General features: G+C 51.1%; 2 protein-coding genes across 4 annotated transcripts; one reads left to right on the forward strand and one right to left on the reverse strand.

Annotated features, from left to right (window-relative positions):
* Nucleotides 1-177: 177 nt before the first annotated feature.
* Nucleotides 178-4072, reverse strand: TP53I13 (tumor protein p53 inducible protein 13). 3 transcript variants are annotated; one of them, XM_072939137.1, is made up of 7 exons: nucleotides 3835-4072; nucleotides 3575-3643; nucleotides 3330-3371; nucleotides 1597-1725; nucleotides 1355-1462; nucleotides 619-1174; nucleotides 178-535 (listed from the first exon to the last, which is right to left on the reverse strand). In XM_072939137.1, the coding sequence occupies exons 1-7, from the start codon at nucleotides 3904-3906 to the stop codon at nucleotides 423-425; spliced, it is 1089 nt and encodes a 362-aa protein (XP_072795238.1). In that variant the 5' UTR covers nucleotides 3907-4072; the 3' UTR covers nucleotides 178-422. The 3 variants fall into 3 exon arrangements, with proteins under 3 accessions (XP_072795238.1, XP_072795239.1, XP_072795237.1); XM_072939136.1 differs by having other exon boundaries at nucleotides 179-535; nucleotides 1265-1462; nucleotides 3835-4067; XM_072939138.1 differs by lacking the exon at nucleotides 1355-1462.
* A 378-nt stretch (nucleotides 4073-4450) lies between these two features.
* Nucleotides 4451-10747, forward strand: ABHD15 (abhydrolase domain containing 15). Its single transcript, XM_031685350.2, has 2 exons — nucleotides 4451-6880; nucleotides 8880-10747. The coding sequence occupies exons 1-2, from the start codon at nucleotides 6003-6005 to the stop codon at nucleotides 9403-9405; spliced, it is 1404 nt and encodes a 467-aa protein (XP_031541210.1). The 5' UTR covers nucleotides 4451-6002; the 3' UTR covers nucleotides 9406-10747.
* The last annotated feature ends 4604 nt before the right edge of the window (nucleotides 10748-15351 follow it).

Consider the following 15351-nt stretch of genomic DNA (forward strand, 5'->3'; position numbering starts at 1 on the left):
CACGCTCCTAAAACCCAGCCTCTCAGGCCAGGTTGGCAACAGGAGGCAAGTCAATGGGTGCCCAACTTGATTTTATAAACCCCCTACCTCAGACACAACCTAAATGGCATAGGACAGTGTCCCAGGTGGGAGCCAGTGTGTCTGTGGCAGATGCCCAAGCTCAACTCCAGGATCTACTAAAATAATTTAATAGGAAAAACATGGGAGTCTTGACAATGGAGGTTAAAACAGCTCCTTTTTCTCCCCACCCCACCCCCATTTCAGCTAACCACACACCAAGGACGAGCCCCTTTGCAGCGCTTAGGCAGGACTGCTCCATCTGGCCACCAGGGGGCGGCCCTGCGCGCGGTCCACGTGGCAGAGGTCGCGGCCTCGGGCGGGAGGAGGAGCCCGGCCTGCCACAGTGGCAGGCCTGGAGCAGGTCACTCGGAGCTGTCCCCATCCGGGCCGCTGTCCGGTGTGGGCGGTAGGAGGGGTCTCCTGCGTGAGCGTTTGACCCGGCGAGGGGGCAACAGCAGCCTCCGCTTCAGTACGGCTACAGACAGGGTGGGGAGCGATCAGGCGCAGGGAAGCCATGTGGGGATGGGCCTGGGTGGATGAGGAGGGGGCACTTCTCACCAGCCACTGTGTCCCGGCTGTCCACTGTGGGCTCCCAGTAGATGCTCTCCCCACGTCGGAAGTTTCGGTGCAGCCGTGTGCAGAGCGTGGCCAGGGTGAGCAGCACCAACAGGAAGGTCAGGGCCATGGCAGCCCAGGCAGCCTCCTCTGTGCGGGGGGTGGGGCCCCGGGCTGCCTGAGGAGGCGCTGCTGCCCGAGGGGCTGCAGAAGCCTGATTTGGACAGGCACAGCCCCCTGGGCTGCTTTGCCCTTTGGGCACCTGAGCCTCTATCCTGGAGCTGGCATTGCCTCCAGGCTCTCCAGGCAGCAAGGGGACTGTGGGCACAGATGGGGCATTTCCCCCTTCACTTTGGGGTCCTAACATGGGCTGTTTGGCCTTCAAGCTCCATGGGGATACAGAGGGGAACCTCAGCGCTGAGGGGGTGGGCTGGAGACCCAGGGCAGCACGAAGCCCACGCCTCTTGGCACCACTAGGAAAGAACTGCCTAGGGCCTCTTGATACCACCTCTGTGCCTGGGGGCCGCCAGCTTCGCAGAGCAAAGGCCAAAGCTGGGGCCTACGAAGAGAAGAGACAGCAGTCACCCTTTCTCTGCCCAGATAACCCAATGACCCCACCACTTACCAAGCCTGGGCCAGCACCCCTCACCTGCACACACCCTCTCCAGCACAGCCTCCCTCTGCCCGGCAGTGACACCAAGGAACAGGGCCCAGAAAAACTGTCAGAGCGAAACCGTGCCTTCTTCCTCTGCTTCCTCTGCCGCCTTCTCTTCAGCCAGTGGGCAGCCCAGGCTGGCTCCACCCATGCCATCTCCAGCACCACCCCCCATGCTGCCAGCACCAGGGGCTAGGAAAGGAGATAACTGTTAGTGCTAAGATGGTGAGGAACAAGCAAGAGGAAGCCCCTGAATTTCCCTTGCCCTGCACATGGGGCTGCAGCCTCTGCCAGTGCCAGACAACCACCTTTCATCAACCACTTACCCGATCCTGAGTGAGGCTGGAGTCAGGCACCAGTGAGGGCTGGGCCACACAAATATGGGCTAGGAGAGCAAGCTGCAACTTCAGCCAGGGGTGGACACAAGGGTGGTAGAGGAAGTTGACATCCTCAGCCTGTAGGAAAGGCGTGGAAATATTAAGCCAGGGTCCCTCGCTGAGAATCCCAAGTTCTCCCATCCTGGAGGGCCAGCTTAAAGGGCTCCCAGGATGGCCAGATGCTCCTTCCACTTCAGGGCTCAGGAAAGGATAAAGGGATACTGGTGTGCACTCTCTCTTGCCTCCAAGTGTTCCTTTCATCCCTCCTCTCCAGCAATGCTCACAACTTTCATGACAGCAGGCGTGGTTAACCCCGTCAGACTCAGACGACATTCTTTAGCTTTATTCCTCTGGACCTGCCACAATGGCTCTACAGGTCCCCGCTCTAGAGGGTAAGCACCCCTCAACTAGAGACCAGGTCTTCTGTGTATTGACCTTATCTACATATTTAATCTCCCAAAGCATCCAAATACAGGGAACATAGGCAGCAGGAGCACAATCTCAGGATGGAAACACTTCATCAATTATTAATTATTCTTTGATTGAGCTGACCTGACACAGCTCTTGTGCCAGGTGCTGGAGGAGATGCCAAAAGAGAACACCTGGACTCAGCTTGCAGGGAATGTAAAGGAAACTCAGGGAAACAGAATTAATGCAAATGAAAGCGCAAACTAACAAAATTCAAAGTGATTAGTTGTTAAAGTATAAAAGGTAATGATAAACATTACACAAATTCGGAGAAGGTGACAGATGAGGGCTGATATGATTAGGAAAAGTCTCAAAGGAGAGCTGACTCCTGCACTGGGCTTTGAAGATGGAAGGGGATGGATGGCAGGAGGGCCCAGAGCTGCCTCCTTCAAGTCAGGACAGGCCAGGGGTGGAGAATAAGCGGGAACAGTGGTACAGCCATGGGAATAAGCCTAGCACTCATATGTGTGGTGAGCAGACCAATATGATTGGAGAGGAACCAAAGATTTGGAGAGGTTGGACGAGGTTTACTTAACTAGGTAGAGCCTGAAAAACCAGACAGGGAAGTATGGCCATGATAAAGTGGAAAATAAGGAGCCACTGGTTTCTGAACAGTGGAATGAAAGGGCTGCTTGGGGAAAGGAATCAGGTAGGTTGCATGAGCTCTTTTGGCTTGGAGCTATTACAAGGAGCAAAAAAAGTTAGATATTTTAAAAGGAAAACCCTAGGGACGGAGAAGCTATCTGACCACTGGCAATGAAAACAGGCAGCCACACAAGGTGAACCCACAGTTTGGTTGGTAACCTGAGGTACCTACACTCCTTACAGCTTCCTATTTTCCTAAGTGCTGTCCCACAGTATTTGTTTACTCCTAATGGGGACAGACATTACTAATAACCTCCCTTACACAAAACTGGGCTCCAGAGAAGTCAGGAGACTTCCAAAGTCACACAGCAGAGCTGGAGAATAGGTTGTTTTTTCCTGCTACCTTCAGAGTTCCTCTTGCAGCCTCCTGCCCATACAGCCAGCTACTCAACAGCATTCCTGACACAGCACTGCACAGGACAAAAGACTATGGCTTACTGTCCTGGGACTAAGAACATTGCTTCTTCCCCAGGGAAGTGGTAAAGAACTGTGCCGGTGAGCAGAAAAAGCCTACAAGGAGCTCGCTATTTTCAGTGCAGACACCAGGGATGCCTCCTACTTGTACTTACCTGCCGCGGGCTCATCCGTGTGTAGGTTACTCTTGGTGATACCTATACATGGGGGTAGAAGACAGCTTAGAGCCCCTGGGGAACTCATTGGGAGCGGAGAGAGACAGCAGGCCCACAGCATCACGTTGGGATGGAGGCGCTGGTGATTTGAGGACCGGAGGAACTGGCAGAGGTGCAGACGGTAGCTGGGTGGGACTGGGCTACCCCTGCACACCCCTCTCTCCCACCGCCCTCCAGGCCCCTACCTGTGGGGGCAGAGGCCACAAGCCCTCGGAACAACGGGTTCCCGCCTCCTCTGCCGGCTCAGCCACCACCTGTAGGCTCAAGGCGCAGAAGAGCTGGGGCGTTTGGCCTTGGCGAGGGCCCGGCCCTCTCCCTCCCAGGCCCAGCCCGCCGGGGGAGAACTCCTAGTCCCATCTCCGCACGCTACTCCTTTCAGGACGAACTTTCGGCAAAGAGCTTTGAGATCCCGGGCCGAAGGCTTCTCGAGAGCGGGTCGCCTTACCTCACTGGGACCCAGGAGCCCCGCCAGCGCTGCCAGGAGCAGCAGCTGGGGCGGAGGCGGAGGAGGCGCCATCCCGGCCCGACCCAGCCCAGCCCGCAGCCCGCAGCCCGCAGCCCGGCAAGCGAGGGAGCGAGCGCCGCCTCGCCCTGCCCCCGCGCCCTCGCGCCGCCCGCGTGCCCACGTAGACCAGGGCTCGCGCGCGCGCCGTCCCACCCCCTCCTCAGACCGCGCGCTCCGAATCCCCAGGCGCGCGCGCCCCTCGCCTCGCCCCGCCCCGCAGCTCAGGGTCGCTCCCGCCGCGTCCCCGCCCCGCCCCAGTGCCCGCCCACAGCCCCAGATCCTGCGCGCACGCGTCCTCAACCCCGAGCCGGAAAAGTTGTGTGAGAGCCGGTGTCCTGCGCACTGCGTTGGGAGGCAGGCGGGACCACCTCCTTCGCCCTGGCACTGGTCCCAGCGGGTCTCCGCGGCCTGCAGGGCGCAGCTGCAGCGCATGGGTGGGATCGTGGAGCCGGGAGAAGGGAGGGAAATGAGATCCCTGTGAACCGTATGGCCCAGACGGAAGATGGGTCCGCCCCTTCGGCAAACCTGCTTCAGACTCATCGATGTGACCTGCAAATTGAAGAGGGGCAGAATCACGAAGTCCGAGCTGTGGAAAGAAGAAGGTCGCCGCTCTAAAGGGTCCCCTTCAGCTCATCCCACTCCTGCTCTCGCAAATAGCGCCCGAACCTGGAGGAGCCTTGGAAGGTCTCATCAGGCTTCCACCCTCCCCAGGCCCAGAAATCCCGGAAAACTGGAGCCGGGCTGGGGGCTGCTTTGCTCCCCACGTCAGCCTCCGCTCTCGTGGTTAGCTCAGCGGTGGTCAGCGGGGTCCCAGGAGACCTTGGTCACCGTGAGGTAGAGGAAGCACAGGCCTCACCCCCAGCAGAGAGCGAAAGCCGGACATCCCCTGAAGCGAGGCGCCTACTCTCCTGCCTTCTCCCCGCTGCCCTTCTTTTTGGCCCAGCTCAGAATTTTGAGGAAAGATGGGAAAACAAGTGGAGGGTGAAGATTGAGATGCATAACCCAAAACTTTGAAATAGAGCAAAAACGTCTCCCACATGATTTACATGGGGGGATTTATCCTTCTCTCGTTCCCCAGTAATTGCCAGTTACTGAATTGATGGACTGTGATTTATTCCCTGACATGGCCAGGTCGCCCCTGGAAGGGCACCTGAGTACTTCTTTTCCACCACCTTATCGTCGGAGGTTTGGGGCTGTTTCTTTTAGGGAAGTGCTTCCTGGGGAGCGGTGTTGATTTCCTCTACCTGAAGCCAGGTTCCAGGGGAGTCCCACACTCCCAGGGGGATCGGGACAGCGTACTGATGCAGGAAAGGGAATGAGTATTCCCTGGCTCTCTAGCCTCCCGCTGCAAACCCGCCGTCGGGGCACGACGCCTGTGCTGGCTCTCGCTGGCCGAGCCGGACCCCTGCCTGACCAGGTTACTGGACAGTTGGGGATGCCCGCGGAGCCAAGACAAACATGGAGGTCAGAGAGCACAGCCGAGTTCGGGGACGGAGACGCGGTTGGTGGCTCCAGCTGCAGTTGCAAGGCGCCCGGCGGAAGCCCGGGAGCCCACGCCGGGAGCTGCGGTTTATTCACGTCTTCCTTTTGCTACTTCTCTATAGCGGCTCCTGAGGGCGCAGCGACGCAGGGTCTCCCCGGCAGCTACACACCCTACACACCCCACGGGGTGGAGGGACGGGGACAGAGGACTCTGAGACTCATCGTCGTCCCCCAAGCCTCAGTCTCCGAGTCTCCCCCACTTCTCTGCTGCCCACACCCCACTCCTCGGCTCGCTGCCCTCCCCACTCCCTTCCCGCTCGCCAGCGCATCCTCGCTCCCTCTCCGTGGCCTCGGCTCCTTTCACCTTCTGCTCCCGCTTGTCGCAATCGCTGTACAAAGGGCCGGGGGCGGGAATGGGGGGCGGGTGAGGGGAGCCGGGTCCGAACTGGCTGCCTCTGCGGGGCCGCGGCCAATCCGGAGCGCGGCCCCCCCGCCCCGCCCCCCAGCGCGGAAAGGCCCTGGGCAGCCGCCGGGGCCGGGCGGAGCCGCGGGCAGAGCCGGGAGCTCGCGGAGGGTACGTCCCCGCACTGCCGCCCACCGCTCGCTGGGGACTCTCCCGCCTCGCGATGCCGCCGTGGGGCGCCGCCCTCGTAATGTTGGCCGCTCTCGCTCTGCTTGGCCTTCTCGCCCCGTGGCTGCGGCGCCCCGGGAGGCTCGCCGTCGGAGCGAGGACCTTGCCGGGGGCCGGGGGCCAGGGCCACAAAGAGGAGGTGTATGGCCGAAGCCCCGCAGATCAGTTAAGCGACGGGCGTGAGCCGCTGCCGGGAGGATGCAGGCTTATCTGTAAGCCGTCGGCGCTGGCCCAGTGCCTGTTGCGCGCCTTTCGACGCTCGGCGGCGCTGGAACCCGGCCCGCGGTCCTGGCTCTCCGGACCCCACCTGCAGACCCTCTGTCACTTCGTGCTGCCAGTGGGGCCGGGGCCTGAGCTGGCCCGGGAGTACCTGCAGTTGGCGGACGACGGGCTGGTGGCCCTGGACTGGGTCGTGGGACCTTGTGCCCGGAGCCATCGGGTCACCAACGCCGGGGGCCTCCCGGCAGTGCTGCTGGTGATCCCCAATGCGTGGGGACGGCTCACCCGCAACGTCCTCGGCTTCTGCCTGCTGGCCCTGGAACGCGGCTACTACCCGGTCATCTTCCACCGTCGAGGCCACCACGACTGCCCGCTGGTCAGCCCTCGGCTGCAGCCTTTCGGGGACCCGTCCGACCTCAAGGAGGCCATCACTTACATCCGCTTCCGACACCCCGCGGCTCCGCTGTTCGCGGTGAGCGAAGGCTCAGGCTCGGCGCTGCTGCTGTCTTACCTGGGTGAGTGTGGCTCCTCCAGCTACGTGACCGGCGCCGCCTGCATCTCGCCCGTGCTACGATGCCGCGAGTGGTTTGAGGCCGGACTGCCCTGGCCCTACGAGCGGGGCTTTCTGCTCCACCAGAAGATCGCCCTCAGCAGGTGGGTAACGGAAGCTGCAGATTGGCAGGGAGGGGATTAGAGGTTTGGGGCTCACGGAGAAACAGCTCTGCCTGGTACTGAATCAAACAGGTTTAGAGCAATTGGGGCAAAGTTCTCACACGTTTTTCTGACGCGTCCAAGCCCTCTAGTCTGGACAGAATAAAGGAAGTAGGTTTGAAAGCCACAGACGACTCAGTCAGCTTCATTAACTAGAGCAGGGACTCCTGCCCTGGGGCCCTCTGGCCTCACTTCAGCCCCACTGTATCCTAGCAACCTGAGCACTTGACCCACCAGAAGCAAAGGCAGCACCTGACATGTACATCACTTAGTCCATAGCTTGTGAAGTCAGCAAAGAGGGCTCTGGAAGCAGTCGCTTACTGATGATCTGTCCAGAATATTTCCTTATGGTCTCTGAGCTTGGAGGTGACAGAAATAAAAAATTTGGTGGTATTTGTTAAAATTCTTTAGATCTGACAAATGCTTTCATATTCCTAGGTATGTACTCAATATTTAATGCAAAAACTTAAAGAATACTTAAATATAATTTTTAAAATTTTCTTAGAAGGTAGTAACCTACCATCAGGGTGAAAGGGGAGACTTTTCCACTGAGAAGGCCTAAGTGACACTCCCACAGCAAATAACCAGGCCTCAGCTTACACTGTTGTTTTCCTAGGAGATGGCAGAATGAGGTCAAAGACATAATAGCAACAGTGTGGTGTGGCAGAAAGACCTGGGATGTGGGGTCAGACCCACTTGGGTTCAAATCCTGAATTTCCAGCAACTTAACCCCTTTGAGCCTCACATCCTTCTCCAGTTAAGTGGAGTTAGTAATACAAGATGGTTATAAGCATAATAGGAGTTAAAGAAAATGAGGGGCCTGGCATTAGCCTGGCAGCAATACATGGTAGCAACTGTGATTTTCTTTCCTTGCCCCATTTTGCTTCTTGTTCTGAAAAGGTCAGCCCTGAACTCAACAACAGACCATGTGCTTCCATGGCAACCCAGAGCTGCCAGAACAGTCCAGGGGCAAGATGCTCTCACATGGCTTAATTGCCAATTTCCATCCCCAAATGACCACCATCACTGTTGACCCTGGGTACCAGCTGGAGGATCAGGTGAGGGAAGTGGAGAGGAAACCTGGGCCTTTAGGAACTGCCCTGCCTATGAAAATTTGGGATTGTCACCTTGGGACAAACCTTTTTGAATGTTTGCAGAAGGCATCTATCCAAATTCAGCTGGCTAAGTCTGGATTAATCCAAACAAAGTTCTGAGCTGCCCATCCTGGCCTCCTTGTCAATGTTCCAGGACCTCTCCATGGAGGTGGAAATGGCAATAATGTCCCTCTTTTCCAGAGCAGTTGCTCTCAGGTTCCTATTTGGAAACTCACCCTGTAAATTCAGTACACTCCCAGTCACTTCCTCTGCCACTCAGCCCTCTCTAGGAATACCTGCCCTGATGATCAAGGTCACACTCCTTTGTTATCATCTGGACAGCATATTAACTTTCAAAGAACAAACTAACTACTACAACTTAAAGTAAAATGTCACTTTGCTGGCTTGAGCCAGTGGGTTCTTCTAAGAGGGGTTCAGGAGGTAACAGTTCATTGCAAGTTCCCTATAGAGGGTCAGAAGTTGGAGTCAAAAGGAGAGCTGTCACTGTAGCTCAGCAGCTGGAAAGTCAAATGCCCCGGGGCTGGACAGATAATGCCATGAATGACAGGCCTGGTAGGAACTGTAACACAGGAAGGAGGGAGGAAATACCTTGATTGTTACCATGGGGAATGTTAGCCCATTTCACCAGATCTCCTTATTTCCCCCAAGAAGCCAGATAGCTGCATTTAACTGATGACAATGAAATGGAAGTTTTAAAATAGACTGTATGGCCAAAGAAAGCCTCTGACTCGGGCCTGTGGGTTGCCACTCTGTGACTTCTGCTGTCAATTTTTTCCCTAATTCTTCCCTCCCTTTCCTACCTTCTCCATTCAACTTATTGCTGCCAGGTATGCCACCGCCCTGGAGGACACAGTGGACATCGGAAAACTGTTCAGGAGCCGTTCCCTGCGAGAGTTTGAGGAGACCCTCTTCTGCCACACCAAGAGTTTCCCCATCAGCTGGGACACCTATTGGGACCACAATGACCCCCTCCGGGATGTGGACGAGGCAGCCGTACCTGTGCTGTGTATCTGTAGTGCTGATGATCCCGTGTGCGGGCCCCCAAACCACTTTCTGCCAACTGAACTCTTTCACAGCAACCCCTATTTCTTCCTCCTGCTCAGCCACCATGGAGGCCACTGTGGCTTCCTGCGCCAAGAGCCCTTGCCAGCCTGGAGCCACGAAGTCATCTTGGAGTATTTCCGGGCCTTGACTGAGTTCTTCCGAATGGAAGAGAAGATGAAAGGGCTGAGCAGGCGTCGAGCTTCTTGCCTAGGGGGCCGGCGCCGCTGGGGAACCCTGCCAAAGCGGGAGGTCTCTCCCTCTTCCTATCTGGAGGAGATCTTTAGCTGGAAGAGGTCATATACAAGGTGAGACATAACCCGAGAACTATCCCCAAGCCCTGCAAGGGAGAACAGAGCTGGTCATGGCTGAATGCTGAGAATGTGGTGAGGACTGAACGCGGCTGGCAGCTCCAGCTGACTCAGCTCCTTCACTCTTAAACTGGTCTGTGGAAAGAGATGGAACTTCCAGCAAGCTGGTGTTCACTTTCCCCTGAGCAGAACTCCTGCCTGGGCCCTGTTCTATACATTTCAGCTCATCGTGTTTCAGCAACTGCCCGTTTCCGGTCACTGTTTCCTGTCACCAGCCTCATAAGTCAAAGAATAGCACCATTTAAGTCCCTGGACTCAGGAGAAGATGCTCACTCACTAGCAAAGACTACAGAGAAGATGAAGATGAGTTTTTGTGAGCCATTGGGCAGGTCTGTCCCACATAAGTAATCAGCTCTATGACCCTGATTCTCAAGCTGGAACCACTTGATGTAGTGGGGACAGGATGTTTGTGTCTTGGTCCCACTTCCCTCTTTTTTTTCCTGCTGTCGTGGTGCTCTGCTGACTTCATGTGGTGGCAACTATGGAAGCAGCTCACAGAGCCGTGTGGCTACATCAGTCTTGCTTGACTATGAGAAAGGCCCAGAGACAGTAAGTGCTGTGCTGAGACTGGGTTGGTGAGGGTGACAAGGTTGAGAGTGTGAATGCCTGTGTCTGGAATACTAAGGTCCAGTGTTTTGGACAAGTTCTGCCAGTCCTGATTGGGAGTGGGGCTGATCTGGGGCTTTAGGCTAGAACCTCAAGACTCACTGGAGAGAGTCCAAGGATGATTTATTAACAGGAAGTCCTTGCAAGCAGAGTCTGCTTGACTATGGCTCAAGGAGCCAGACTCTCAGACACTCTAGCTGCTCCCTCCAGGAACATTTTAGGGGATTACTCCAAAGAATTCTAGTAAGAGTTGTTTTTTCCCTGGGATGTGGGCTTTCTCTAAGTGGTAAAAATATAAACCTCATATCTTAAGTGTTTTTTGGTTCATTGCCCTCGTTTCTGACACTACTTTAGCTTTTCCCTCTCCAGAGCCTGGAGGGACATCTGGGACCAGAGAAAAACAAACAAAATTTCCAGGAGATTGGCTAGAGCTACCTCAATGATTTACTGATATTTCACAATACCATGCTTTTTCTGCTCAATTATTCAAAAGGACATCCATGTAGACACAGAAAAATCTTCCTCCTGGATCTGGCCACTCAGTGACTTGGCTCTTTGGTTTTATGAGGACTAATGCTGAAGGTCAGAATAAAATAAGGCATTGTACAGATAGATCCACAAAACATGGGTTTGGATTAGGCCATTACACAATACAATAGGACATCCAGTTACCAAAAAAAAAAAAAAAAAAAGCTTTGCCAGTAGCTTTATTTTAATTTGTCATCAAGAAAGAGGGTAACTGTTTTGACAGGAAGCTCCATCCTGGCAATTTTAAGGAGGAGAGATGTTTACCAAAAGCCATATCCCAAGGCTTGGTATGAAATTCCCGGGGCCATGATTTTCAGGTTTGTATAATCTTAGCTCATCCTTGTTCTTCTAGATCAAATAAGAAGAAACTTTGAACTATACAAGAATCTGAACTGAAATGCAGACAACACTCAATTGTCTAAGGCACATTATTCTGTCATGAAAAAATTACTTCCCTCCTTCCCCACTTCTTGTTTCTCCTCCTCCACATTTTTTAAAAAATTGAAGTACAGTTAATTACAATGTGTCAGTCTCTGGTGTACAGCACAATGTCCCATTCATGCACATACATACATACATACATACATTCTTTTTCATATATTTTTCCATTAGAGGTTATTACAAGCTATTGAACCTAGTTCCCTGTGCTATACAAAAGAAACTCACATTTTTCATCTAAAATTCTTTCAACCATTTGTAAGCAGGAGAAATAACAAGGGAGTGAACCCTAAAGAAGCTGTTCTACTTCTGGTTAACAGCTGTGGTATGAATCTTGGTGAAGAAGAATTACTGACATCTGGCCACCCCTCTCCCCTAGCATCTGGTACAGTGGAGATTTCGGTTAATTAGGTTCTGCAGTCCCAGATGCAAGATCCTACAATCATTCAGAGCTCACGGCAAAATGGGAAGCAGTCTAGTGTTTTTTTAACACCCCATCCCCCACCCTTCCCAGGGTTAATGGGCCTCTAAGGGCTAAAATGTAGATTGTTTCTCTAGGCCAGATACCTCAGACTCTGGTTCTTTAAGATAATAGTTTTTGGAGAAATTGTGGTTCCTTTTTTATAGGAAAGAAAGCTTGTGGTGGTGAGGTAGGAGAAAATACATACATTATTTTATACATACATCGTTTTTTTTTTTTTCACCTATAGTCTTAAAGCTCTCAGAACAGCAGAATAGCCCTAATCCAGGCTCCATTGATTCCCTTGGATCCACAGCCTTAATGACCTAACCCTTAAGTATTTGTCCTCCATGCCCCTTGTGCCTGTGCCAGATATACTCAGCTGATCTCAGGAAGCTCCTTCTCTCTCATCTTCTCATCACCATTTAATGAAAGCTCATTTTTGCCAAGAAAGTGTAGTCCCTGTCCAAGCAGGTTTGGGTGACCCTGTCTTTCAGTCTACCGATGAAGGAATCACCCAAATTGGCTCTGCTTTGGTTAACGGCTAATTATATGAAACCAGCTGGAGGAACCCCAGGCACACATTCTGAGAGATTGCATGGCCCTTGAACAAACTGACAAGTTACAAGTTTGAGGAAGCAAGAAATAAACAACAAACAAAAACCAAAGAAATACCACTGAGTTGGGAACTTTCCAGGTAGTGAATCTTTACAATCCTCTCAGGCCTCATTCACTTGCTTGCCTCCCTTTTGATCTCTTCATTATTTATAAATACCTTCAAATGGTAAAAGGAAAAACAAAGACAAAAACAGAAACAACCCAATGACAATAAAGGTAGCATTATCTCAGAAGGAGAAACTGAGTTCTGTGTCTCCACCCACTGGATCAGAATACAGGAAGCAGACAGCTGCTTCTGAAGGTTTCTTTGAGTTTTACTAAGCTCTGACCTCTGATACCAAAGCCTGTGCTAAGCTATAACTTAATTCTCTCAAAGATTTAGTATTTTATGTATTTATAGATGGGTCTCTAAGGTAGCTTGGCCAGAGATGACAATATGAAAAACATAGCATCAAATCCTCATTTTGAGAAGACATCATCTCTATTTTCAGTGAAGACATCTTTGCTAAGACTTGAGTACTGTTAGAAAAGAGGTCTACACAGGAAGTGTCATCTTGGCTTTATAAATAACCTCAAAACCACGTCAGAGTCAGAAGGTCCTCTGTGCTCATCTTCCACCCAGACTGCAAGATCCTTTGTCAGTCACTCTTAGTAATGTCAAGGTTTCTTCCTTTAGAACTAAACTTTAGTATAAATTTCCCTCCCTGTTTAAACAAGCAGATACACTTGGCCACTGTGGCAAAACGTGCCAAATGATATCAATGAGCATTAGTGACTCTACAGCCAAGCCACAAAGGATGACATCAGAAAGTTCTCATGAGTTATCTTAGTTTGCAGAGCTAAAATTGAGGAGTTTTACCTAGGGAGTGCCCAGAGATGGAAGGAATGCCTCAGGAAACAGGAAGTCTCACATCATTGGAGGGATATGCAGGCTAGACTGCCACTTGGCACACATCATGGAGGGGATGTGCTGAGAAATAAAGGTGGTCTAGATTAGATATAATGTCTCTTTTCATCCGAGAGTGGGTAAACTGAAATAACACTAATGAGCTCAGTGGGTTGTAAAGACTTCGGTTGGTTTAGGGGCTTGTGGGTCAGATCACAGACCTGATCCAAATTCTGGGAGTTGGGACATGACATAAAAATTTTAATGAAAATAACTGTGCCAAAGTGATAGGGTTTTAAGACATCCAAATAATTATGCTCTAAAGTATCCAGGAAGGCAAAAGTTTGAAGGAAAAGTGGAGTATCATTGAAACAAACAATAAAAGATACTAACACATCAAAAACAAATGTATCCAGCTCCTCCAGCCTTCCTGTGTATGTAATAAGGTAATACCTTGCTCTGGTGTCTATCGCAGTGTGGTTGAACAAAAATTTCTCTCCAACTTGTTTGCCTCTGAATAATAAATTGGTCTCCCTGCAACAATGGAATGTCATTATTTTTTTAAATCTCCAGAGACAAATGAGCTGTTTGTCTTCTTAAGTCCTCTATCTATTGAGCCATGCTTACCTACCTGTGAAGTTAACACGGCCTCACTGCACATTCTTTATTTGCTGGTCATTGCTTCACTTCTATACATCTAACCTTGTGTGCTCTAACACTAACCACTGGCAGCTCTGTTTAATCAACAACCAGGCCGCCTGCTCTAGACTAATAATTTCCCAAAGGCTCAAAATTCCCTGATGATCAATGGTACCTACATAGAGATATTTTCCAGTGGGCAATTAGTAATTTGTGTGTTGGACAGAGTACTGAAGTAGTTTGGAGAAGTGGGTTCTAGTTTCTACTTCAGATCTGTGACTCCTATGACTTTGGGGAAGTTATTTTATGAGTTGTTTCATATGAAAAGACTGAGACTATGAATAGGCCTTAATTTAGGTCTGTCAGGATAGAATGAAATAATAAAAGCAGGTGGATCCTAACTATTCAAGTCCATTTAACTCCTCAACCAGAGCTCAAAGACCTCTATCATGAGGCAGCATCTGCTTTCAGATCAGAATCTTATTTTCCAGTTCTTAAAAAGCCAAGAAATTGCAGTTATTAATTCCACTGCAAACTTGGGAAAGGCCTGGAAAAGCAGCACCTTAGAGTCTCAAACACTGGGGTGCTGGGTTGCCCAATTGAGGGCAAACCCTCTCCACCCCTTTCCCAAACACACACACACACACTCTCTCTCTGATAACTGTGTTATGGCCAATAGGTTTCACATGGCTTCATTTGCTCCAGCCAAAAACCATCCACTTCCCTATTTCTTATAAGTGACAGTCGATACAGATGTGACTTTTAAGATCTCACAGAAAGTACTAATGGGGCTAAAGACCAGAACCCAAACCAGTGCTCTTCATGCCGTACTTTGCCTTTTCCTAGTCAATCACTGGCTGAGATGACAGTAAATAATGTTCACTTTAGACTCCATAAAGTAAAGGACATCAACAAAAGGAGAATGTTTTCAGAGCCGCTGGAGTGCACAACTCCACGGGGGAGCATACACATTAATCTATAAATGGCACCCCAAAAGTTTACTGCATAGCCTGCATAGCCTTAACACCCTCGGCAGCCTTGTCTCCCTCTTCTCCTTAAGAACAAGCATCTGAAAATATAAGCAATTAGTCACTAACTGTCTGGGACATGTACAGGGAAACCGTGGTTCTGCAACTGGCATCGAGACGTAGCACTACCTTATAACCACTGGGGCTGCAGAGCTAGCTGACCACCAGCTGGCCACTTTTTTATGTTCAAATTTCTTTTATAGTCAGGTAGGATAGCTTTAAACTCTAAGCATAACTCAGAGCATCTTTGGTGTGTTTAGTCAATGACATTTGTTTTGGGCTGTTGACATGGCTAGAAGCACATGTTTTATAACACTTTTCTTCCACTGTAGTTTGAAGAGCCCAATTGTGGGGATAAAGCAGAAAATAAATCTTGTTTTTTAAACCCTTTTTGAGTTCCTACAAATTCAAGGTGGGATGTTGGCAATGTTGGAGATAGAACACTTGGAATCTAATCTTGGTTCTGCTACATAGTTGTTCAACTCAGGCAAATTAAACACTATATAAATGTTAATGTCAAAACAGCTCAATATCAACATTCTAGGAGTTTAAAAGCCATGTTAAAAAGTTAAGAGCCATTTTCCTGATAACCTATTCAATAAAGTAGATCATCTCAATTCTACTTTTTAAAATGACACTTAAAATGATTTTCTAATTAAAAAGACATATAAACCCAGCCCATGT

The sequence above is a fragment of the Vicugna pacos genome, chromosome 16 (assembly GCF_048564905.1).
Source record: "Vicugna pacos chromosome 16, VicPac4, whole genome shotgun sequence".
NCBI classification, from domain to species: domain Eukaryota; kingdom Metazoa; phylum Chordata; class Mammalia; order Artiodactyla; family Camelidae; genus Vicugna; species Vicugna pacos.